This window comes from Chrysochloris asiatica, unplaced genomic scaffold (assembly GCF_000296735.1).
Source record: "Chrysochloris asiatica unplaced genomic scaffold, ChrAsi1.0 scaffold00023, whole genome shotgun sequence".
Lineage (NCBI taxonomy): Eukaryota > Metazoa > Chordata > Mammalia > Afrosoricida > Chrysochloridae > Chrysochloris > Chrysochloris asiatica.
Genome location: NW_006408541.1, coordinates 22,876,806 through 22,904,429, shown reverse-complemented (window position 1 = coordinate 22,904,429; position 27,624 = coordinate 22,876,806). Strand labels below are relative to the sequence as shown.

General features: G+C 41.4%; 1 protein-coding gene across 1 annotated transcript in view; it reads right to left on the bottom strand.

Moving 5' to 3' along the window:
* Window positions 1-27,624, bottom strand: part of LOC102821630 (receptor-type tyrosine-protein phosphatase T-like) — a 1,273,932-nt gene that overhangs the window by 53,660 nt on the left and 1,192,648 nt on the right. Inside the window, exon 19 of the mRNA XM_006839353.1 lies at window positions 21,012-21,099. Coding sequence (XP_006839416.1) covers window positions 21,012-21,099 — 88 coding nt within the window. The remainder of the gene's footprint in view (window positions 1-21,011; window positions 21,100-27,624) is intronic.

Here is a 27,624-nt window from a genome sequence, read left to right as displayed (position 1 = left end):
ATATCCTATTAGACTTAAGGAGCACTTTGCAGTCTGCAAAGTACATGTATTGCTACAAACTATAACTTCCTTGAGGGCAAGACATTCTCTGTCTTAGTTCCTGTTCTATACACTGTATGCTCCAAATGTTTGGCATATGGCAGGTACTCAATAGGTACTTGGTGAACATACGCATAGATGAGCTCCTAAGAATCTTATAATGATCCTGTGAGCCCCGTGTTATGTATGAGGAAACTGAGGTCACATGACCTGCAATGGTGGAGTTTGGAAGAACAAAATTCTCTCAAGTCCAATTTTGGACCTGGATTCTTGCTTCCAAGAGGGCTTTAAGCAGCACAACAGAAGCCACTCAAAGTGTACACAGCAGAGAGAGAGCACTAGGTACTTGGTGCTGTAAGAAGGGAGAAGCCATGTAGCACTATGAAGGAACTCAAGATGACAGACAAGAGGGGGACGCTCCCTCCCCTAGGCTAGAGGGACAGAGGGAGGAAGTGGGGCTTCCAGAGCCCAGGAGTGGGGCCACCTGGTGGAAACTGGAAGTGCACTGGCCTCTCTGGGTGGAGCCGGAGCCTAAGAGGAGACTCCCCATTGCTCAAGAAGATGCCCACGATTGAGATGCCATGAAAACCCCAAACCAGCAGCTGTTGAGTGTCTTCTGTAACAGAGTAGAACTGCCTTGTAGGGGTTTTGTTTTGCTTTTTTTTTTTTTTGGCTGTAATCTTTCTGGAAGCAGGTCTCCAGGCTTTTCTTCTTTGGCACTGCTGGTTGGGTGTGAAATGCCAAGCTTTTGGTCAGCTTCTACCACCCACAGACTCATGACTGAGAGATTGTTGTTGTTAAGTGCTGTTGAGAAGTTCCCAAGGAGCAGCTAGTGAGTTTGAACCACTAATCTCATGACTGAAAGAGGGTGGGGGAAGAAAGACCTGAGCTTCTCCCTTACTCCCACCTTCCGATCTTCTACCAGTTCTTCACACTGGCCAGTCCAGCCAGAAGCCCGCTGACAAGAGAACCTGCAGGGTCCATTCACTGTGCTGCACAGAAGAGTAGGAGAAGGCAGGAATGGGTCTGAGGACACTCAAGGCCAGACCTGGCAGAGGAATCCACCTGAAAGCTATGCACTCACCACTGATTCATTCATGCATTTATGCAACAGTCATTGAGCATCTGCCACGTTCTGGGCCCTATGCTAGCTAGACTCTGGATGCCACTGTTCTTACTCATCATCAGGAGACTTTCAAGGGAAGAGACTGGAGGAAGTAGATGGAAATCTAAGGAATTTCTTTGAGAGGGGTGGTGAAGTGGAGGAGGAGTGTGAAGTTAACCTTTATCAAATTTATGGTAAATGCCAGAAATCTTACATACATTATCTCATTCACTCTGTATTCCTCAAAATAGCACTATGGTGCTGGTGGTGGTGATTGTCAGTCTTCACTCACAGCGACCCTGTATAGAATCTCTGAGGCTGTAAATCTTTAGAGGAGCAAAAAATCCCATCTTTCACCTGCAGAGCAGCAGGTAGATTCGAACTTCTGACCTTGTGGTTAGCTGCCCCAGGCATAACACACTATGCTACCAAGACTCCTTAAAATAGCATGATTATAATAAATCCATAATGAGGTAGTATTCTTCTTCACATTTCACACATGAAGAAATGAGCTCAGAGAAGTTGAGTAAGTTTCCTAAGTTGTACATTGTGTAAGTGGCAGAGTTTGTATTCAATTGGACGCCCCTGGGCCACAACCACCTCACAGTTAATATTTCTGGAGTATATGCAAATGGTCAGTCCCCAGTTCTTACAGTCTTCTATCCCAAGAATGAGGCTTCCTGAGGGACCTCACCGCGACCCAGGGGGTCATGTTTTGTTACAGTCAGTAATAGAAACAGCAAGCCTGCCTTAAAACATAAAATTTCATATTGCATTTTCACTCAGTGGTCTGACTAATGACTTATTGATTCAAAAATCTCCTTTATTTAATGAGAATTATGTCCACCCCCAGGGTCCCTAGCCTTGGGAAGGAAGATTCTGGTTTAGAATGTTGAAAGAGAATTTTCTTTAATACTTAAACATCTGAAAGCAAAGTGATTAAAAACAAAACAAAAAACAAAACCCACTCATTTCTTCTAGTTAAATACTTTTAAAGAGGAACGATGCCTGTGCGCTCCAGTTGATGATGTTTCTCAATCTCTTCTCTTCATTTTTTCATTACATCACACTGATCGCCTGTGCTTTTCCAAGGAGTCCTTGGGTAGCACAGCTAAGTGCTCAGCTACTAACTGAAAGCCTTGTGATTCAAACACACTCACAGGCACAGTGGAAGAAAGGACTGGCAATCTATTTCTGAAAACTCAGCCCTTGAAGACCCTATGGAATGCAGTTTTACTGTGACACACATGAGTTGCCATGAATTGGATCAACTTGAGGGAAACTGAGAAGGGGAAAAAAAAAAACTTGAGAAGCTGTTCCTTGAGGAAGAGCTTTTCTATCAGAGGAAGCTGCCAGAGTGAAGGGACAGACCCTAAGAAAGCAGCCCATTGGGGAGCTGCAAGCTTCTTCCAGTCCTGCGAGCAGAGAGCAAGGGGCCCATGACAGAGGAGGTGGGGAGATGCAAGCAACAGGGCTGGACTCTGCAAAGCATCCAAACACAGTTTCTCCATTCTAAGAGTCTGGCCAAATATTTTAGTAAGAAACAACCACAAACCACTCCCACGGCCATGATGGCAGGTAGTATAAACATTTAATAAGTGACCTGAGGGATGGAGATCAGTACTAGATCTGCATGTCAATCCTAGCTCCATCACTTAGCAAGGCATTTGATCTCTCTTAGCCTTGATGTCCTTAACAAAATGGAGCCAATATTATACAGCTCCCAGGATTAGATGAAAAAAATGCAGACATGGAAAGTGATGGTCCAGTGGTATCCAACAGGCGCTTCCTCAGTGGTGGTTCTGGGCTGGATGTGAGACAGACTGTGGCAGTGAGCTGATGGATAGAGTGGCTCAGAAACTTAACCCTCCTCATTTGCCCTTTTTCTGTACAACACACAAAATCATCTCTCTGAAGTAGCCAAGAGTTATTATTGTATGTGTTCATAAAGGGCAGAATTCAGCTGTAGGTCCACCATAAAGGCATTGCAAGGAATAACAGTGGCCTCCTGGTTTATTTATGCCCTGTGGGTGATGCTAATATTGTTCTATGTCCCCTTCTTCCTCTAACTTTATATAATTAGAAGGATAAAAAATTGTGTTTACTCACACGCACACGGAGAAAGATGGGGCGGCGAGCGATGAGAAGGAGTTTATAGGAGGTAATTTACAAGCAGCCCAGAACATTCATTATGTTCTATCTGCATTTTGCAAGCTTGAGAAACAGCTAATTTGGTATTCCTCGTTTGATATTCAAGACAAGGCGAGGAGTTAAGAAGAGTCATATGGAGGAGAAGCAACTTTGCCATGATGAGGTGAGAGGCAGGTGAAGGAGCCTTGCTCCACCTGGTTGTCAGCTGAGCTGGGCAGGAGCTGTCTTCCTGGGGAGACAGGTTTGGTGATGGCAGAGAGAAACTAAACCAAATCCTTTGGAGTCAATTCTGACTCATGGTGAGCCCCTGTGTTACAGAGGAGAATTGCTCCAGGGGTTTCCTAGGCTTTGATCTTTATGAAAGACGATCATCAAGCTGCTGAATGTGTTCAAACCACCAACCATGGACAGAAACCTGAACCTTAAACCCACCCAAAACCAAATCCACTGCCATCCAGACAATTTCATCTTGTAGCAACCCTGTATAAGACAGAGAAGAACAGAATCTTAACCACAACCCAGATGTCCTACACGATTTAATGATTTGGCGCCCACTTCCCTCTTCAGCCTCTTGTTCTCCTTCTGCGCTGCTCTAAGTGCTGTGACCTTTGTCACGTTGCTCAAATGCATTATTTCCCCACTGACCACAGGGCCTTTGCATGTGAAAAAGAGAAGATCCTCCAACCCCCTTCTGTAAAGTTGACATCACTCATCCTTCAGTTCTTAGATCTTAACCCAGACTCTCACAACAACCTGCACTTTTCCTCAAACTATTAGAGCAACTGTGTTTCTGTGATGATCCAATTAGCCCCTGGCTACCCATCACATGGAACCCTAGAGTGATGCTGCAGGATAATGCATTGGGTAGTTTGAACTATAAGGTCATCAGTTCAAACTCACCAGATGCTCCTCAGAAACCTTATACAGGGTCACTATGAGACAGAACTGACTTGCTGGCATTTAACACCAATAACAACCCATCGCCGTGTAAGGGAGGGTACCTTATTTACTGAACACCTCTATGACACACTGCAGGTGCTCAGTGACTTATGCTGTTCTCTAAAGGATTGGGGCCATACCATTGATTTTAGGTAATCAAGGCCTGGGACCAAGGAGCTGTGGTGGCCCGATGGTTTAGTGCTTGGCTGCTAACTGAAAGATCAGTGGTTCGAACCAACCAGCTATTCTTGAGGCAGAAAGATGTAATGATCTGCTTCTGTAAAGATTGAACAAAACCCCATTGCTGTTGCGTTGATTCAGACTTATAGTGGTACTATAGGGCAAAGCAGACATGCCTCATAGGGTATCTAAGGCTCGAATCTTTATGACGCCTACTGTCACAGCTTTCTTCCATGGAGCGGCAAGTGGGTTTGAACCACCCACCTTTTGATTAGCAACCAAGTGATTAACAACTGTACCACCAGCAGCCTTGGAAACCTTATGAGACAGTTCTACTCTCCTATCGAGTTGTTGAATTGACTTAACTTGATGGTACACAGCAACAACAGTCCTGGGACTGAAGGTTCTTACCTCTATGACTGGCAGAGTTGGCCTGAGACCTGCCTCTCTCTAGCTAAGCCCTCATACCTTCTTCATACCCAGCCTGGCCTGTCCCTAGATTGGAAAGTGGGATGGTTACGGTGAGCTAGGACTCAGGTCTGCCTCCAAAACCCAACCGACACCATGCTTCTCTCCTGCTGATGGCAATTATTGGCTCAGTGTTTTCCTTTGCATAGTTCTGACTCTCAAAACAAACCACAACTCCCCTTCCCCTTCCTCCATCATCAAAGATAACCCAATAAATCAGTCTTCTCAAATCACACCTGCTTACAGAGAGAATCACTTCAGAGAGGTGGGGCTCGGAAGAGAATATCATTTGGATACAGGATATTCTTTCTTCCTGTCTTCTGGGCACTGAGGAGGATAAAGAAAAGATGCAATTTTTCAGAGAAAAGAGATTTTGACTCATTACAATGAATTGTGGAGCTGAAAATTCATTCCCTAGAAGTATTGGAAATGTTAATGCCATCATCTTGCAAGAGTAGATGAGGAGGAAGCAGATAATTCTGCAGAGACTGCCTGGATACCTCATTGAAGCTAAAGGTCTGCACATTCAATCTTGATTGAATTACCATTATCATGAGAGAGAGGGGGTCTTGGGCATGAAACAAGACAGCCCAGGATTTTGCGCACCTCCTTGTTCTTCGGAATCCATGCTGGATGGTGTTGGTAACTCCCCTCCACAGGGGTTTTTTTAATAGATGGAACCTTTTGGGGGAGGGAGGGCAAAGAAAAGCAAAAGGCTTAAGGATAGAGGTACAAAGTACTGAGAGAGTGTAGCAGAACAGTGGCTCATCTAGTGAACCTATGTATGCCCCACTGAAAGCATTTCTGAAGGAGTAAAGGAAAGTTGCTAATTTGAACTCCCTCAGAAGCTGAATCTAAGATTAAGATTTGAGCGCAAGTAGTTGATTTGAGAAGTCTGTAGAGGGTGCAGACAGATAACATACTTTGCCACTAACTGAAAAGTTGGAGATTTGAGTTCACTGATGCAACGCTGAAGGAAGGTCTGATGATGTGCTTTCAAAAAATCAGTCTTTGAAAAAACCCAAAGGGGCACAGTTCTACCCTGACACACAGGGGGTCACCATGAGTCAGAATTGACTTGATGGCAACTAGCTAGTGGATTTAGGATTTGATCCTAAGGAGTACCAGGAAGGGAGAGGTAAGTGAGGTGGAGAAAAGAATGGATTCAATAAAGGATGTGTTATCAAGTAAGTTAACACTGCACATAGTTGGGGTAAACCCTGCTGGGAAACTCTGGGAGACTGTGTAGAAACAACATACACTCCTATGTTGTTCTACCTCACACCCAATTCCAGCAGTTATGGATTGGAAGATGCTCTGGGAGACATAAATTTCCTGGCACTTCTGGTCTGCCCTGTAAGTGGGCAGAGAGGACTCCAGTGTCCAGAACAAAAGAAGAGACACAAGTGTTGGCAATTTGGGTTGAGGTCAGTCTGCACAGAATTGGTGATTGCTAAGGGAGTGGATACTGGGGTGCTTATGGTGTCCACACCAGAAGAGGTTTTCAGAGCCCAGGCAGGGCCACCCAAACAGATAGCATAGGAGAAGGTAGGTTGAGAGTCGGGAGTACTGAATAGGACACCTGCTTTATTACCTCCCTCTCTATCTCCTCAAGGCTCAGCATAGAAACGCTATAAGGAAGAGTCTTTGGCTTGTTTCTGAGAACAGAGGAATTCCTCTTTGGGGATAAGGGTCCCTTTTGGACCCCTCAGCTCCACCGCATTTTGGAAGAGAAAGTCCTCTCTGAAAAGTTCATCCCATTCTGCAATCTGTTGTCTGGGTCTTTAGCATGTTCTCCCTTCAGCAGCATGGATGTGACTCAAGGTAGAGTGGACACTTTTGTACCACATCCTTGAAACAAAAGATGAGGGCTCTGGCCATGACTGACCTACAGACTCATGGTATGACCTTGGGCCAGATTCTCTACCTCTCTGGACCACCTTTCTTTCCCTGCAAAATCAGAGGATAGGTGAAGTATCATCTAGGATTAAAAGTGTATGACACAAGAGGCATACCAAATTGAAATGCAGTACTCATACATTTCAGTTTAGCCTCTTTGCACAGAGTTACCCTAGAACCTTATGGTTGTTAGGTACCATCAAATCGACTCTGCGTCATAATAACCCTATGCACAACACAACAAAACACGGCCAGCTCTTCACCATCCTCATAATTATGTTTGAGCCCATTGTTACTGTCACTGTGTTAATCCATTTTGTTGGGGTTTTCCTCTTTTTCACTGACCCTCTATTTTTCCAAACATGATGTCCTTCTCTAGGGACTGGTCCCTCCTGATAACATGTCCAAACTACAAGTCTCACCATCCTTGCTTCTAAGGAGTATTCTGGCTGTAATTCTTCCAACAAAGTTATTTGTTCTGCTGGTACTCCATGCTACTTTGAATATTCTTCACAAACACCATAATTCAAATGCTTCGATTCTTCACCTGTCTTCCTTATTCATTGATCACCTTTCACATTCATATGAGGCAATTGAAAATACCATGACCTGGGTCTGGTGCCTTAGTCTTCAAGCTGAAATCGTTACTGTTGATGAGGTCTTTTTCAGCAGATTTGCCTGATGCATATATCATTTGATTTCTTGACTGTTTCTTCCATGAGCATTGATTGAGTATCCAAGTAAAATGAAGTCTTTGACAATTTAAATCCCTTCTCCACTTACTAAAATGCTACTTATTGGTCCAATTGTGATGATTTTTCATTTTCTTTACATTGAGGTGCAGTTCATACTGAAGGCTGTAGTCTTTGATTGTCATCAGTAAGTATTTCAAGTCTTCTTCGATTTCAGCAAGCAAGGGTGTGCATTTGCATATTGCACATTGTTAATGACTCTTTCTCCAATCCTGATGCCACCTTCTTCATATAATCCAGATTCTCAGATTATTTGCTCAAATAAAGATTGAATAGGCATGATGAAAGGATACAGATACATACCTTTCCTGATTTGAAATCATTCAGTATCCCCTTGTTTTGTTTATATGACTGCCTCTTGGTCAAGGTCCAAGTTCCTCATGAGCATTCGTGCTCTGGAATACCCATTCTTTGCATAGTTTGTTATGATTCACACAGTGGAATCCTTTTTCATAGTCAATAAAGCACACGTAAACATTTTTCTCTGCTTTCTACCAAGTTTCATCTGATATCAGCTATGATATCTCTCATATCATGTCTTCTGAATCTGGCTCGAATTTATGACATATATCTGTTTATGTCCTGCTGCAATCATTTTTAATTACCTTCATCAAAAATTTACTTACATGTGATATTAGTAATATTTGATGGATTCTGTTGGGTCACCTTTCTTTGGAATGAGCACAAATCTGAATGTCTTCCAATGGATTGGTCACATAACTGTCTTCCACATTTATATTGACATCAATGAGTGAGCACCTCCAGCGCTGCATCTATTTGTTGAAACACTTCCGTTTGTATTCCACCAATTCCTGGAGACTTGTTTTTCGCCAATGCCTTCAGTGCTGCTGGGACTTCTTCCTTCAATACCATTAGTTCTTAATCACTGACCAGTTCTTTTGGGTACAGAGACTATGCTTATTCCTTCCATCTTCTTTTGATGTTTCCAGCATCACTCAGTATTTTGCAATCTGAGGTTTGATTTGATTCTTCAGTTCTTTCAACTTGGAAATGCTGAGCATGTTCTTCCATTTTGAATTTCTAACTCTAGGTTTTGCATCTTTCATTATAATATTTGACTTTGTCTTCTCTAGCTGCCCTTTGAAAATTTCTGTTTCACTCTTATACTTCATCATTTCTTCCAGTTGCTTTAGTTTCTCTGTGCTCAGGAACAAGTTTCAGAGTTTCTTCTGATACCCACTGTGTTTTTTTCTTTTGTTCCTGTCTTTTTAACGACCTTTTGATTTATTCATGTATGATGTTCTTGCTATAATCCCACAACTCTTCTGGTCTCTGGTCATTAGTGTCAAATGCATCAGATCTGTTCTTGAGATGTTTTCCTAAGTTCAGGTGGGATATACTAAAGGTCAGACTTCTCATGTAGTGCTGTAGGATAAGCACTTGACTGCTAACCACAAGGTTGGTGGTTCAAACCCAACAGTTGCTCCTCAGAAACCTTATATAGGGTTGCTATGAGTCTGAGTTGACTTGATGGCACCTAACAACATACTCAAGGTCATATTCAGACTCTTGTGGAGTTGTTTTTCATTTCTTCAGCTTCAGCCTGAATTTGCATATGAACAATTGACAGCATGTCCCACAGTTGGCCCCTGGCTTTGTTTTAACTGATGATATTGAGCTTCTCCATCATCTTTTACCATTGATACAGTTGATTTGATTCCATGTGTACAGTTGACTTTTATGTTTTTGATAAAAGATGTTTATAATGTATATATAATTAGTTTTATCTTATCAAAATTTTATCATGCAATCTCCAGCATAGTTTCTATCACCAAGGCTACATTTTCCAAATATTGATCCTTCTTTGTTTCAAACTTTCACATTCCAATCACCAGTAATTATTAATGCATCTTGATTGCATATTTGATCTATTTCAGACACAGGGATTTGGTGGAATTCTTCAATTTCATCATCATTGACTTCAGTGGTTTGTGGGTAAGTATGAATGGTGGTTTTAACTGGTTTTCCTTGTGGGCCTATAGATTTTATGCTTTCATAGACAGTGTTGTACTTCAGGAAAGATCTTGAATGTTCCTTTTGATGATGAATGTCATGTCATTCCTCTTTAATTTGTCATTTCTGGCATAGTAAACTATACGATTGTCTTATTTGAAATGGCTAATACCAGTTTATTTCAGTCCACTAATGCCTAGGATATTGATCTTAATGCGTTCCATTTCATTTTTGATAACTTCCAATTTCCCTTGATTCACACTTTGTACATTCCACGTTCTGATTATTAATGGCTGTTTGAAGCTGTTTCTTTCAAGTTATGCCACATGAAAGACCTGAAAGCTCAACTCGATCCACATCATTAAGGTCCACTCCCCTTTGAGGAGGCAGCTCTTCCCCAGTCATATTTCCCGGGCCTTCCAACCTGACAGGCTCATCTTCTGACACGATATGAAAACTTACCTATAAAGGAGAACAAATGACTAAGCTCTGATTTCTCAGAAGAAACCATGCAGGCAAGAAGACAATAAGAAGACATATGTACAATTCTGAAATTAAAAAAAGAAAAAATGTCAACAAAAAAATCATAAGCCTAGCAATAGTTTCCTTCAAATATGACAGTGAGAGTAGGACATGTCTAGATAAACAGAAATAAAAGGAATCGGTAAAAGCCAGACCAACTTTATTAGAAATAATGAAGACAGATAATCATCAACCATAGACAACAACCTGAAATTAACATATGTGACAAGATCACACAGAAGTAAACCTAGATACAGAAGTATCCAAAATAAAATAAACCTACAAGACTGAAAATAGGGATCCAGATATCTGAATTTGTAATGACAAATACTACAAAGCAAAAAGAGGGAATAAGGAGTCCTGGTGTGATGCTGTGGGTTTATGCACCAGACTGCAAAGTAGTTCTGAACTGCAAGGTCAGCAGTTCAAACTCACCAGCTGCTCCCTCAGAAAACCTATACAAGATCACTATGGGTTGGAACCAACTTGAGGGTGCAACAACAACTTGTTAAGTGCCTTTTAACAACAACCAAGTTGTTTATGTGCCCTAGAGTCAGTTCCAACTCATAGAACTCCCAAATGGAGAGAAAATCAGATTTCAAGATAGAACAGACTTTTACAATTTACAAGAAATTAATACACATGTCATTTGGGTGAAGGGGAAAGCCTATACAATAAGAAAGAGGCTGACAAGAAATGATCGAGGCAGGGGGAAGTTATCAAGAGGAGTCTAAGAGTTAAAGGCAACAGAGCTAAAAACTGTTATATACACACTCCTGCAATAAAGGTGATGTATGAGTAGATGCATGAATAGACATACAGACTGAGCAGGTGTGGGAAGGAGAGTGGAACTGTACACACAAATATATATTGTTGTCATTAGGTGCTGTTGAATCACTTCTGATTCATAGCAACCCCATGTACAACAGAACAAAGCACTTCCTGGTCCTGGTCCAGCCTCACAATTATTATACTTGAGCCCATTAGTACTGCCACTATTGCAATTCATCCTACTGAGATTTTCCTATTTTTTGCTGACCCTCCACTGTACCAACCATAATGTCCTCCTCTAGGAACTGGTCCTTCCTGACAATGTGCCCAAAGTCTCACCATTATCATTTCCAAGGAGAAATCTGACTGTATTTCTTCTAAAATAGGTTTGTTTGTTCTTCTGGCGGTCTGTGGTAAATTCCGTATTTTTTTTTTTACCAAGTCTATAATTCAAAGACATCAATTCTTCTATGGTTTTCCTTATTCATCATCCAGCTTTCCCATGTTGTTGTTGTTCAGTGCCATCGAGTTGGGTCCGACCCATAGAGGCAAGTGCAAATATCATGGCTTGGTTCAGGAGCACTTTACTTCTCAAATCTTTGCTCTTTCACACCTTAAAGAGGTCTTCTGCAGCAGATTAGCCTAATGCAATACAACAATCCTTTTATTTTTTGACTGCTGCTTCCTTGAAAGCTGATTGTGCATCCAAGTAAAATGAACTTTTTGACACTTCAATCTTTTCTGCATTTATAACGTTATTTACTGGTTCAGTTGTGAGGATTTTGGTTTTCTTTACATTGAGGTGTAATCTACATAGAAGGTTGTAGTCTTTGATGATCTTCATCAGTAAGTATTTCAAGACCTCTTTGCTTCCATCAAGCAACACTGTACCACCTGTGTATTGTTAATAACAGATTGTTAATAGTCTTCCTACAATTCTGATGCCTTATTTTTCTTCATATAATTCAGCTTCTCAGATTATTTTCTCAGTCTATAGATTGAATAAATATGGTGAAACCCTGGCACACACCTTTCATAAATAAACTGGGCAGTATTGCCGGGTTCTTGATCTATATACAGATTCCTCATGAGCACAATTGAGTGCTCTGGAATTCCTATTCTCTACAATGTTATCCCTAGTTTTCTATAACCACACAGCCAAATGTCTTTGCATAGTCAATAAAACACAAGTAAAGATCTTTTCTGGTATTATCTACTTTCAACCAAGATCGATGTGATGTCAGCCATGATATCTCTAATTCCATGTTCTCTTCTGAATCCAGCTTCAATTTCTGGAGGCTCCCTGTTCATGTACTGCTGTAATCATTTTTGAATGATCTCCAGCAAAATTTTACCTGCATGTTATATTAATGATATTGTTTGATGATTTCTGAATTCTGTTAGATTGCCTTTTTTTTTTTTTTTGGAATGGGCACAAACATGGTTCTCTTCCAATTGGTTGGCCAGGTATCTTTCTTCCATATTTCTTGGTATAGACAAGTGAGTACGTCCAGTGTTGCATCAATTTATTGAAACATTTCAATTTGTGTTCTGTCAATTCCTGGAGACTAGTTTTTCACCAATGCCTTCAATACAGCTTGGACTTCTCTCTTCAATACTGTGAGTTCTTGATCATATGCTTCCTCTTGAAATGGTTGAACCAATTCTTTTATTATACCAATTCTTATAGTAAATCTCTATATTCCTTCCATCTTCTTTTGGTGCTTCCTGTATCATCCATTATTTTGCCCGTGGTTGTTGTTGTTGTTAAGTGCTGTTGAGTCAGTTCTGACACATGGTCACTATCATGCATAGGGTTTCTGAGGAGCAGTTGGTGGGTTTGAACTGCCAACTTTGCAGTTATCTTTCCCATGCTCATCCTACAGTTCTACACCAGGACTCCATTTTGCCCATAGAATCCTTCACTATTTCAATTCAAGGCTTGGATTTTTTTCTTCAGTTCTTTCAACTTGAATAATGCTTACCATGTTCTTCCCTTTTGTTTTTTGCCTCCAGGTCTTTGCTCATTTCATTATAATACTTGCCTTTGTTTTCTGGGGATTCCCTTTGAAATTTGATATTTATTCTTCTACTTCATCATTTCTTTTGTTTTGCTTCTCTATGTTCAAGAGCAAGTTTCAGAGCCTCTTCTGACATCCTTTTCAGTCTTTTTTTTATTTCCTGTCTTTTCAATGACATTATCTTTTCCTCATGTATGATGATCTTGATGTCATCTCACAGCTCCTTTAGTCTTTGGTCATTAGTGTCTAATTCTCCAAATCTGTTCTTGAGATGGCTTATTATTTCAGATGCGATATACTCAAGGCCATATTTTGGCATTCATGAACTTATTTTCATTTTCTTCAGCTTCTACCTGAATTTAGCATATGAGAAAGATGGTCTGTTCCACATTTAGCTCCTGACCTTGTTTTGGCTGATGATATTGAGCTTCTCTGTTGTCTCTTTCCATAGATGTAGTCTATTTGATTACTGTGATTTTTACATCTGAGTAGGTCTTTATGTATAGTCACTTTTTATGTTGTTGGAAAAGGTTTTTACAATGAATATGGTCTAGCAAAAAGCTATCATGTGATCTTCAGTATCATTTTTATCACCATATTGTCTACCTACTGACCCTTCCTCTTGGATTCCAATTTTCACAGACCAATTAGCAATAATTATCAATGTAGATTAATTTTATTTTGATCAATTTCAGATGGAAGGAATTGGCAGAATTCTTCAAATATATATTGTTGTTGTTGTTAAGTGTTGTCAAGCCAGTTCCAACCCATAGCGACCCTGTTTTCAAGGAGTGACTGGTGAGCTTGAACCACCAACCTTTCGATTCAAACTGACTTTGCAGCCCAGCACATTAACCCATTTGTACATGGATAGTTATCTTTACTGCAAATATATCCATGGATACGGTGAAGCATTCAGGGCCAAGGTTTTAAAAACTTCTTAAGCATAACCAAACACTTTGAGAAAATTGACTTCATTCCTGATGGACTCAGGACCACTGTTTTGGGGGAATGCCAAGATCAACTGACACAACATAGTCCACAAAGACAATGGTATACTCCTACACTGCTCAGAAGTGACCAGAGTCTTAGAACCTAGTGAGCAGACATTGACGTAATACTAGTGGTCTCTCCCTCTTTGGAGAAAAGAAACGTGATTCAACCTGAAGATATATGGAAACACTTAATGCAGACCACTGATGGCTCTTGCAAACATCAGTCTTAATGACCCTGAGACCCAAAGGCCAACTGCTCAGAAAGGAATCACATTAGACAGTCCTGGATAGAAAGGGAGAAAACTGTTGAACAAAACTCAAAATCATAAGAGAGACAAAACTTTCTGTTTGGACAGAGATGGGTAGCATTCCTGAGACTATGGCCCTTAGTCACTGAAGGACTTTGCACCTGATCAACAGAATGGCATTGCAACTACGCCAAATGACACTGAATGGGCTGGCTTGAGCTTTAGATCTCCCGGGAAGCTTGGGTCTTTGTTACACCTGGAGACCCTCCCTCACTGAAATTCCAGGTTTCAGGAAAATCTCCATACCCCTGCCCATTATAAACTTACCAGAACTATACCCAGACCACACGGACTATAAATACCCCAGTCTGTAAGGGAACAGACGGGTTCTTGGTCTCCTTTGGTGACATAAGAGGACCCCCTCCCAGGTTTACTCTCAATAAACCTGCCTGCTGTTGAAGCCAAGACTCTTTCTTTCTTTTCCTTACAGTGACCCTCCAGGTCTGGAATTGAATTCAACCTCGAGGCTCAATTTTACAGTCAAATCACAGACAAGCCTTTAAGGGGAACAGTACACTAGTGAGACATGGACACCTTAGAATAAGCAATCATTTGAGATCACAAGGACAGGACTTACTCAAGGACAGGGTTTAGAAGGGTTAGAGAAGAAGGGGGGCTGGAAACAGGCAACACAGGGAGGAAGTGGAGCTAGTGTTGAGAGATTGAGGGGATTGTAATTAAGGAGGGGAATCAAAATGTGTATGCATTGTTGAATGTAAAACTGATAATGTGCTCTGTAAACCTTCATCCAATTCCCAATAAAAAAGTTAAAAAAAAAAAATCTGGGGACAGTATTTAACCCCATGATATATCACTGTCAATAGTCCTGGTAACACAATGGTTAAGCATTGAGGTTGCTAACCAAAAGGTTGGTGGTTGGAACTCACACAGTTGCTCTGAGGAAGAAAGACTGATGAGCTGCTTTCATAAAGTCTAGGAAAGAGGTGGTCAAAGAGCCAGCAAACATTTATTCAAGTATGTGGGCCTCTTTTGAGCCAGACCTGGGGACTGGAGATACCTGGTCTCAGAGGGCACACACTCAAGTCACAGGTGGCCTTTTACTCTGACAAGTCCCCAGTGATTACAAGCAAGAAAACCCTGTGGGACAGTTCAACTCCTGTCACACTGTGTCACTATGTGTTGACATTGGCTGGATGGTACCGAACAACAACACCAACATCCCACGAGCTGCATAGCTCTCCACACCAAGCTCTCACCTTCAGACAGAATCTCTTGACTAAACTTTCCACAAATTAACCATTAGAATCCCAGCTGATACAGTTGAAGAGCCTCATTTTATGAAATTGGCAACCACTGGGATCCCTTCCTCTGTCTCTGTGAAATTGCCTTGTTGCTAACCCAGGAAACATCCTCTAGAACTTCCCACGTCAGGACTGCTTTGGCATTCTTGACATTTCCCCTGGCCAACAATCTCTGCTCTCCAGCTACTTGAAAGAAAAGACTTCTTTGTTCTTCTTACCCTCATTCATTTCCCTCCCATTTCCAATCCCTGGGAACCCGCTACATCCATTGCTAAGTTCTAAACAGAATCATTTAGCAGAAAGGAGCTATTTAGCCAAAGTTTCTCTTCCATTGTTTCATTTTTAGGCAGCACCATCCCTCACACTTTCCCCTTTAATCTTTTCTGTTCTCTCCAGTCTGCCTCTTTGTCCTCCACTCCAGCCTCTCTGAGCTCTGGGTTCCTTAAGATGCTAATCACACCCAGTTTTCTTCTTGAGCCAAGAATATTTCTATTTATCAATCCTCAGCAGGTTTTGCCTTTGGGAGGGACACATACAAGGGCAGGAACACATTCCATTCCTTGGGGCAGTTTCTCTTTTACCATTCTCATTTCAATTCCAGGTGGTAATTTGTGTGTGTGTGTGTGTGTGTGTGTGTGTGTGTGTGTTTTGCTTTAAACATGTTTGTTTGGGTTCCCCTTAAGGTGTTAATACTGCTTTCTGAATCCTGAATCCTTGCTACCTTGACACTGTCTCCCTCTAGTTCTGATTACAGCCCCTCTGCAGCCCTGATGTGTGGCAGAACTATTGACCCTTCAGTTAGAAAGCAGATTCAGGTTTACTTAAACCTATCACATTAAAAAAAAAAAAAAAAAAAGATCAAAAAAAAAAAAAAAAAAAAGATCAAGCCAGCTGCCATTGAGTCAATTCGGACTCAAGGTAACCCCGTGTGTTGCAGAGTAGGACTATATACCATAGGAGCTTCATGGCTGTGATCTTTAGGAAGCAGATCTGCAAGCCTTTCATCTGGGGTGCCTCTGGACAAATTTGAACAGCCAACCCTTCGGTTAGTAGTTAAGCATCCACTCAACTGTTTGTACTACCCAGGGATTCCCTAAACTCATCAAAGTGATATCATTTAAATGCTTGAATTTCCTCTGGCTTCACATAAACAAGAATTCCAGTGCAAGTAATTGGTATGGGAGAGGGAGGGAACAGCAGCAAGAGAAGGAGGGAGTGAGATAGGGAAGAGAAAAGCCCCCAAGGAAGATCAATTGGCAAGCCCATTGCCATCAGGGGCAACTGCAGCTTAATCCCCCTGAGAAGGTACAGAGACTTGACTCATTGGAAGAGTGTGGAAGCTGGAGTATTTCCTGGTTCAGGGTTTCTCCTGAAGGCATGAGTTCCTCAGCATTAGAAGACTGCCCTGTGCAGGAACCAGGGATCATTCCCAGTTTTGGAGGAAGTCCTAAAACCAAGAGACACAGTCAAGGCAGAACTAGGATGAGGTAAGTGAGGTATGTAGACACCTAATTTAAGGAGGCACTCAGTTTAAGTGCAGGGCTGCCACCTGAGAGTAAATTGTTTCTTAAGTGTTTCCGCCCTAGAGGCTTCCCTCTCCTCATCCCATCCTGACTCTGGGTGTTGCAGCAAACAAGTGGTGAGGCCAAGGAATGAGGAGGCATTCCTTTCTCCTCTTCTTCTCTCTGCTCTCTTCATTCAAGTTTGATATATTCTTCCTTATTGGAATATCATCATCCCAAGTGCCATCTTGATTCATCTTTTCTTCATCCATCCTTTCTAGTATTCTGTATCATGTTTGGGAAGCGAGAAGAGAGAGACCCATTGCTGAAGCCCCACAGGGTGGGTGGAGGAAAAAGACCAAGGCTTCCCCAAATTTAGTCCATATTTACTGAGCACCAAGCAAATGGGAAGCCAGAGTGTGAGACAGTCCTAGTCCTGCTGTCATGGAGCATCGATTCTAATGAGGGAGACAGCCTGCCAACATAGAGTCATCTCCAGGCCTCTCAAGTCACAACCATGGGAAAGATACCCGATGACAACAACAACAACATGCCTAAGAAGAAGACTTCATTGTGGTCGTTTACAGAGAGCAGAGTAAGGCTCAGAGTGGTCACCCAAGGTCACACAGTCTACATTTCAGTGGGCTCTATCTGAACTCCATCATCGGTCTGTCAATTTGTCACACTGTGGTGGCTGGTTGGCATGTTGGCATGATGCTGGAAATTATGTCACCAGTTTGTCAAGTATCAACTGGGTCATCAATGATGGACAGAATTCAGAGGCGCTTCCAGACAGGCTAGGAAGAAGGGCCTGGCATTCTACAGCGTAATATTATCAAATGGAAACCTTAAGTATCATAACAGAATATTGTCTACCATAGTGCTGGGAGATGAGCCTTCTAGCTATTATGTCATAGCTGCAAAATGGATGCAAACATACCAACAAGCATGAAGGTGGCACAGGACTGGACGACATTGCATACTGCTAGCCTTAAGGTCATCACGACTTAGAGTAGACTTGAAAGCAACTAACAATGACAACCATCTAAACTTGTCATCTGATAGGAAGGTGGACAAGTGGCAAGGCATTTTAAGGAGCAGAGGGAACTGGGGACTGGTCAGAGGGAATAAGCCACCTTGACTTGAATGTGTGCCCTCTGGGATCAGGAGCTGTGTCTCCAGTGGCCAGCACAGGGTCTGGCTCAGAAGAGACCCACGTGCCTTAGGACTTCAATAAATGTTTGCTGACTCTTTGAACATCTCTTTCTAATGCTTAACTTGCAAGCAACCTAGCTGTCTGTATTCTTATCTTCAGAGACAAATTATAAATGCTTTCTGATTAGTTTCATCATTCATAGTCCGTTCCTAAATCAGCACAGGAAACAGCTAAGCTAAAACTTCTGCCTCTTTCTTCATTAACAAGCTGTTTCTCTTACTCTTTTTTCCTCCAAGTTTTTTCTTAGGCAAAGTCTAGACAGTTTAAAAAAAAAGAAAAACAAAACAAAACACTGAACTGTGCTAGAAATAATTTGTTATTCAGGATCCTTGCACTCTTACTCTTTTGTGTGTGTGTGTGTGTGTGGTTGTTTGTTTGTTTGTTTTTAGTTATGTTGGACTAGCCTGAGAGCTGAGACCAAGGAAAAATACTCTTCCAATTGGTGAGATGTCAAAAGGTCCAGGATAGCTCCACAAAGTCAGACAAAGGGTGTTGTGGATTCCTATTCTAATCAGAATTTCGTTTCAGAATTTTGTCAGATGACTTTGTCTTTTGTGTATTTGTGCTAGTCTGAAGAATGAACATACTAATATTTTGGACACTCATCCACATGAGGCTAAAGGTCCCTCTCACCATGTCTTTCTTCCCTTCCTCCCGGAACTGAACAGCATGCAAAGGTATTGCACTGCCTTTCTTCAGGCTTCCTCATCTTTTGCTGGGACCATTGCAGTACTCCCCCAGTGGTTCCTCTGTCTCCATAATGCCCCCATACTAGTGGAATCCATGGGTGGTGCCAGCTACTAACCCTAAGACCTCCATGGTGTCTTAAAAGAGAAGCAACCCCTAAAAATGAGCACCTGATAGCCCAAAGGAACACAGCGCTACTCTGACACATATGGGGTCGCTATGAGTCAAAACTGATTCCACGGCAACTGACGTAGTTTTTGGTTTTTTAAAGCAAACTTTCTAAAATAATGTCTAATAAAGTCCCCCACCCTGGATGATTGCATGTCCCTAGTGTGCTGGACTGCAAAGTTGGTTTGAACCACAAGGTTGGTGGTTCACCAGCCGCTCCTTGGAAACCCTATACAGGGTTGCTATGGGTCAGAACTGATTCAACGATACTTCATAACAACCTGGGTACTGAGTGAATGCTGATTAAAACAAAGTGGAATGATAATCCACCTTGTTTAGTGGTGAGTCTAAGAAAGTGAATTCCATGACTGACAGTAACAGTGCCCAGCTCTGAACTCAGGGTTTTATACGCCTGTTTTCAACAACCTGGTGTGGTGCTGTAGGATAAGCACTGGACTGCAAGGTCACAAGGTTCAAACTCATCAGCTGCTCCTTGGAAACCCTACATAGATTTGCTATGAGTCAGAACCAGCTTGACGGCATTTAGCAACTTAACATTTCCATTGTCTTCACCACTGTAAAGATGAGGAAACTAAAGCTTAGTGAGGTCAGGTAACTTGTTCAGGGTCCAATGGCTAAAGTAGAAAACTAGGCAGTCTGATGCTCATGGAAGCAGCAGTCAACAAAGCCAACAACATACTGCATTAGGCAAATCTTCTGCACAACACCTCTTGAGTTTGAGAACTAAAGAGCATCTGACCCAAGCCATGGTATTTTCAATAGCTTCATATGCATTTGAAAGTGAATAAGAAAGATCGTAAAAGGATTGATGCATTTGAGTCATAGTGTTGGAGAAGAATACTGAAAGCACCATGGACCGTCCAAAGAATAAACAAATCTGTGTTGGAAGATGTACAGTCAGCATGCTCTTTAAAAGTCAGGATGGTGAGACTTTGTCTCTCATACTTTGGGTTTATTATTGGGAGGAACCAGTCCCTATAGAAGGATATTATGTTTGGTAAAGTCAAGGGTCAACCAAAAAGAGGAAGACCCCAATATAATGGAATGGCACAGTGGCAGCAGCAGTGGGCTCAAGTGTAATGATTGTGAGGATGGTGCTGGACCGGGCAGTGTTTCATTCTGTTGTATATAGGGTCGGTCGCTATGAGTCAGCTAACTCTCTGGCATCTAACCACAACACTATGCAACAACGTCTTCATCAAATCGCTCATTAGGGTCCCTACAGCAATGGTAAAACTCATTGTAGAGCGAAAGGAATGACCATCTATGCCTCTTGATGACACTGCAGGTTCAGTGTTACCAAGTATTTGTGTTGATCTTAGCCCTGAGTGGCAGTCCCTCTCTTCAGAGTCCTGCCTCACTAGCAGTGAGGTGTGGAAGAAGTAACATGGCTCCAGTCCCTGTCTTGTATGACCAGATCAGTCTTGGGATGCTTGGAACCCTTGAGCTGCCTGTCCCCAACCTCCCATCTTATGCCAGAGTTTCTGTCTCCTTCTGAGCATCTGCCTTGCCAGGGATTTCACCTTCTTGGAGGAGCACAATTCCCCTGCCTATGAATTGTTACCTTCCTTTATCACAGGTTACACCTTGATCACCACTCCAGGCTGCTGCCAAGGAACCCCTCTGAATCAGAGGAACTGCTGGGAGTGTGGGGCTCCCGTCCATCTACTCAGTCAATGGGGTCAATGAGAACCCTTCTGGTTGGGTTTCCTCCTGTACCTGAGGAATTCTTGAGTGAATAATGCCAGGTAAGACACAGCCCTCTGAATCTCTCCTTAGAGACTTCAGGATCTACTCATCCTGGAGTCAGATCCCTGTCTGCCTCTCTGGCTGAAATCTACCATGCTCAGTCAGCCCAGCCAAGTGTGACAGAGAGGTTGAAATAAAGCTTCTAGTTTTGGCATGTGAACCCAAAGCTGGAAACACCAAGGATTATCTGATAACTAATTCTAAGTAAAGAATCGTAATAGCTTTTTTTTCCCTCCATGACCCCCAAGCTGGCATCTCAGGGCCTCCCAGAAGGACACCTACAGGATATAATATTCCCGTATCGGTTCTTATTGCGGTTTTCATCCTCTTTGGCTGTGTCCCATGAAGCTGTCTGCCCCTCCGGTAAAGCCTGGAAAACAAGGACAGAAGTGATTAGAGTGGCCTGAAGTAGGAGCTTTATCCAGATGTGTATGAGCCAGCAGGGAGATGATGGGACTCTCAGTAAAAGGTCCATAGGGCACAGACCCAGCTCCTCCAAAAAATTATTTACTAATTCATTGACACAAATGTCATTTTTATCTTCAGTGTGTCATGAGGTCAGTGTAGTCCAGAAGAGTTTGATCATTCGATCATTTAATATTTATTGAGTTAGGAACTATTCTAGGTACTAGGGATACAGACAGCAAGATAGACAACGTCCCCATTGAGCTTCTAGTAGAGTGGAGTGGGAGGCTGAAGTAAACAAACAAATATAAATCATTTTAAGTAGTGGAAACGGATGTGAAGAAAATAAAGCAAGGTAGAGAGACAGTGATGGGAGGTGAGGATTGTATCAGATTACATGATCTAGGAAGGTTACTCTGAGAGGGTAACATTTAAGTTGATATTTGAATGATGAGAAAACCAGCCATGCCAAGAACAGGAAGTTCTTTCTGGACAGAGGGATCAGTAGATACAAAGGTCATCAGGCAGGAATGGAATGACCACATTCCAGGACTAAGGTGAAGCAGAAGGAGAGTGATGATGGAACAGCTCAAGAACAGGAAATGTCAGATTGGATAAGGAATTTTGATCGCTGATGAGCAGTTGGGTATTTTTCTAAGTGTGATGGAAAACCATTGGAGGGTTTTCATCAGGGGAGTCATCTGATCTGATTTGTGTTTTACAAAGATCATTCCAGCTCATGTGTGGATTACAGGCTCTAAGAGGGCCAATGTGAAAACAAGAAAACCAGTTAGGAGATTGTTGCAATAGTACAGGTAGTAGAGATTGGTACCACGGGCCCTTGAATCAAGGATGGTGAGAGTGGAATTGATGAGAAGTGATTATATTCAGAGTATTTAGTTGAGTATTATCTTGATTTTGGTTATCCCAGAAGAAGACTCAGAAACAAGGATTTGAGTACAGCTAATTTTTTTTGGAATCAATCCCAAGGTATATGGGTAGAAGAATGGGTAAAGAGAAGAGAATGCATCAATATAGGTTACGTGAATGAACAGTTTACCTCCATCTAATCCCTTGGGAGGAGACCTAGTGTGGTACTGTAGGCTAATGCATCAGACAGCAAAGTCATTTAAACTGCAAGGTTGGTGGTTCAAGCTCACCAGCTGCTCCTTGAAAACCCTACATAGGGTCGCTATGGGTCGGAATCAACTCGATGGCACTCAACAACAACAACAATCCCTTGGGCATATTTCATGACTCAGAATTGTCCCTCTGGAAGGATAAAGAAGTTGGGATATTTTCCTACCAATTCTCACCTGTTCTTGGTTGAGGACAACTCTAGAAAACTCCAGGGAGTGTTCCTTTGGCATAAGGAAGTTCTCAGAGAAATTGTCACAAATTCTTTCAGAAGTATCATGGTACCAGAGAGTAAAGAGACAGCATGCCCCCATCAGTATCAAGTTTAGATGTGGATTAAGAAGAATAAACTTTTACTCCCAGATTTTGGTTTGAAGAACTGAGTGGAGAAAGATGTCACTTACTGAGATGGAGGAGGAGTAGGATTATGGATGCAGAAATTAAATGTTAAGTTTTGGATACAAAAATGCTTAGATAAGTACCCAGCACATAGTGAGTACTGTGTACTTAATTATCATGCTCAATGTAATGATAATAAAATAATACCAGCTAATGTTGAGATGCCCCCAAGTTGAGATGTTGAGTAGGACATTGGACATATGTGTCCAGAGCTTGTGGAGACTGTGAAGAGATGGTTTTCATCAACTTAAGATGAAGGCAGTCTATGAAGAGACAGAGCCATAAACAAATGTGGAATGATTTAGTAGCGTTATGAGCCAACTGTTACAGAGGCACATGGGGGAGGACTGTCAGTTACTTCACAGAGAGGAGGACAGGAAGAGAACTAGAGAAGCTAAAGAAGCATGAAGGTCATGACACATTTTGATTACTCTCTCCTTCCTTCCCCTGGCATGGAAGATGGAATGCCCTGCTCAGTGCCCTCACACTGCTTCCAAGACTGCATTTGCAACATCTCTGATCTCCCCACAGCAAGTACTTCTTGTCAGTAGCACAGATGAGAGGAGCTTCCAGTCATCTTAATAAGGCATCCACTCCTTACCAGGCTTATCCTAAGTAAGGAAGAATGTGTAACCTGATTAACCACCAACTGAGCCATTCAATAGACCATGATCTATCAAAAGTCCAGCATCCATGCATAGTGACCCCTTTCCTGAATCCAGTCTTCCATGTGTTAAGCCTAACTGGGTGGGTCTTCTTCTAGAGCAAGGATCTGCAAATTTTACTATAGATAGGCAGATAATAAATATTTTAGGCTTTGTGAACCATACTAAATCTCATAACAAATTTTACTGTGAAAGCAGCTGCAGACAATGTATAAACACGTGACCATAATTGTGTTCCAATAAAACTTTATCTATAAAAATCAGTGATTGGGGCTGAGCTTAGCCTTCAGCTGTAGTTTTCTGAACTTTGTTGGAGAAGCATGACCATCATTCTCATCTATGCAGTGGTTTGGTATGTGGAATTGCAGTTCATTGTGCTGACCTAACCATTTTAGATTCAGTGCAGAGGGAGTGGGAAGTACTTGCTGGATTTACTGGATTAACCCATGCTCTCCCACTTAGTATTTCTCAGGGCTTTAGATTAGAGCGATAAGGTGTCTTCCCAGGTATTAATTGATCAGAATTGTGTTTAGACAGGTATCTAGACAGGTTCCGTGCTCTACGGACCAATCTCTTCCCTAAATCTGGGTTTAACAAAAATGCTATGGAGACAGAGAAATGTTCATTTGACAAATATGGGAAATGCTTTTTCCTCTTCTTATTTTCCTCTTCTTCCTCCTCCTTCTTCTCCTTCCTTTCTGCTCATTATAAATGATCCTCACTCTGTCACCAGCTTAGGCCATCACAAGACATAAAGGGTTCTTGCTTCTTCATGAAACTCTTAGAACTCAGATTTTAGCTCCTGGCCTCATCTTCCCACCCCAACAAGGTGGCTCAGCCCTTGCAGGCAACTTGCCAGGTCTACATATCCTTGAATCTCTGAAGGGAGAGGGAAGTTTACCTAAGTGAGTTCACTGGATTTATTACTATTAAGCTGATCTTCTAGGGGTGTGTTAATCATCACAAATCCCCTTATGATAAAGTCAGCTGTTCACCCAAACACCCACCCCCCTCAAAAAAGTGGTGTGAAAAGGTGGGGCTTGATGGCAGCTAAGGTGGAGGTGCCGGGAAGTTCGCCGTTAGCCATACCACAGAATACCAGGCAAAGCAGATCCAGAACAGAGCTCCAAAACTCAGAACCACAGAGATAGGAATATTTAAAAGTCTGAAGGCTTATAACTAGTGGAACTTGTAGCAAAAGTACAAAATCGCATACTTTTGAATCTGCCAGTCTCGGCAGCCCTGAGCCGACAACTTGGGTGAAACCAAACTGCAAGACCAAGTGGGGGAGCAGACACAGCACTGAAAAATGCCGTGGAAACCTCGGAGCAAAGGTGGACAATACACTTTGTCAGTTTTGCTTTGTTCTGATTTTGGTGGGTTTTTTTGGTATCTATTTATTGCCCCCCCCCACCCCACTGTTTGTACACCTCCATTCTGGTGACTAGAGGGGGTGAATGAGCGAGTGGACAACCCCATACCATCACCACTGGTGGGTTCCTCTGCCACTCATGGCAGAGATACTCTCAGCCCGCAAGTTGGCCCTGAACTGTTTTTTGTTTTTGTTTTTGTTTTTGTTTTTTTAATATGGTAAAGGCCAGGAAAAGGGTGCAGAGAGGGAAAGAGAGTTTAAAAACAAAACAGGCCAAAAATTAAATTGAATCCTGAGGTACAGCCTAACAACCAACAGTGGCATCTTGAAATCTTTAAGGCTGCTTTGAAGGCAAGAAGCGAGAGAGAACATTAAAGTCATACTCATATTAAGCTACAGATATTTTATTTCTCTCCCTCCGCTCCTTTTTCTGCATTTATAGACTACAGTATCAAATCTAGTTTTGTCTTTTCATTGTTGTTGTTGTTGTTGCTTTTTTTTCTTTTCTTTTTCTTTTTCTTGCTTTTATGCTGGTGCTGTTTTGCTATTGTATGCTCCCCTTTCTACCTTTGGGGAACTCTTTCTCTCCCTATATTACCCAAGAAGTGACAGAAACTGCTGCCATATAGTCAAGCTACAACCACACTCTATAAAACACCAAAACCCAGGCAAGAACCAATACCAACTGCCATGTACCAGGGAGGCAGACAACACCTGTGAAAGTTACTCTGAGTTAAGCAATAAGAAGAGTGAAAAGGGAAGCCCACATCCTGATCACATCTACCTGGAAGCAACCAGCATGAAAAATACCAAACACAGACTCAATTAAGTATTAAGACCACAGATAAACACTAAATATTTCCAAAGTAAAAGCAGATGACCATATCAGCACATGTCCAGAAACAAGATAAAACGTCTGAGACAATTGACCTGGAGGTAGACCTGGAATCCATTCTGGAAGGAGAGCAGGCCTTGGAAATGTCTGAGAAGGAATTCAGAAAAATGATTATAAAATGTTTCAAAACAGTTTACAATGGAGTTGAGAAAAATAAGGAAGAAGTAAGGAGAGTGCTACAGAAACAATCAAATAAGATAGATACTGCATTGGAAACAATTCCAAACCTACAGAAAGATATCCATATGATCAATAACAGAATATCAGAAATAGACAATACTCTGAAAGGACAAAAGAGTAGAATAGATGAGATGGAAGGCATAAGCAGTGAGCAGGAGAACAATTCTCTCAATGCCACTAAGGTAGAGAAAACAGAAAAAAGGATAAAAAAATCTGAAGAAGGTCTAAGATTCATGTTGGACAACAAGAAGAGGAATAACTTAAGAAATATCAGCATTCTGGAACAAGAAGAATCACACAAGTCCATAAAGGAAATAGTTGAAGAATTGCTTGAAGAAAATTTCTCTAACAACATGAAAAATGAAAAGATAAACATTCAAGAAGCTCAACGAACTCCAGGAAGGATAGACCCCAAAAGAAAATCACCAAGACATATCATAATCAACCGCTCTAAAATCAAAGATAAGGAGACACTCCTGAAAGCAACTAGGGAAAACAGAAGTGTTACATACAAAGGCAACCAAGTCATATTAAGCTAGGATCTCTTAGCAGAAACCATGCAAGCAAGAAGGCAATGGGGAAACATATATAAAACTTGGAAAGAAAAAAAAACTGCCAACCAAGAATCCTTTATCCAGCAAAGCTATCAATCAAATACAATGGTATAATCAAAACATTCCAGGATAAACAGAAACTAAGGGATTTTGCCAAAGCCAACCCTGCATTACAAAACATGCTAAAGGGAGTTCTGTGGACTGAGAACCAACAAGAACAGACAACAACCATTTATTGACATACATGGCAGCACCTTCCGGAATTTTATTGATAGAAGGAAGAGTTAAGAATAGAACAAAACTATAATTACAAACTCAGAGAATCTGGGAGGTCAGTCTATGATCAAAACAATTACAATGTAAAAGAAGGTAAACATGTAGGAGCAGAGATCCAGATGGAGAGAAGGTCAGGTAGATTACAGGATAAAATAGACTGCACTAAATGGAGAGATAATTTAATGGACTATAAGACAACCTCAAAGAAAATTAACACTTCACAGCATACCAAGAGAATGAAAATCCAAGAAGAACATGGAAACAGTAAAACTATGAAGAATCTCACAAGAAAGAACACAAAAAGTTTGAATACAACAAAGGAAGACACACAAAACAAATAAAGCAGCAACACCACAACAAACAAACAAATATAATTACAGCAATTAATCTATACCTATCGATAATTACACTAATGTAAATGGATTAAATGCACCAGTTAAGAGATGGAGAGTGGCAGAATGGATAAGAAAACAAGATCCTTCAATATACTGTCTGCAAGAGACACTTCTCACATACAGAGACTAAAATAGATTAAAAGTCAAAGGATGGAAAAAATATATACTAAGCTAATTGCAATAAAAAATGAATAAGAATGGCAGTACTAATCTCTGCTAAAATAAACTTTAAGGCAAAAACCAGCATAATAGATAAAGATGGACATTATCTCATGATTAAAGGGACAATTGAACCAGATGATATAACCATAATAAGTATCTATGCTTCCAATGAAAGAGCTCCAAAATATATAAAGCAAACTCTAATAGATTTGAAGAAAGAAATAGATGAACCTACAATAATAGTAGGAGATTTTAATACACCACTTTCAAAAATGGATAGAACAGCCAGAAAGAAACTTGACAAAGACAAAGAAACTAAACAACACAGTCAGCCAACTGGACCTCATAGATGTTTATAGAGCATTCAACCCAACAACTGCAAAATACACATTCTTTTTCAGTGCACATGGAACATTCTACAGAATATACCATGTCTTAGGCCAAAAAACAAATCT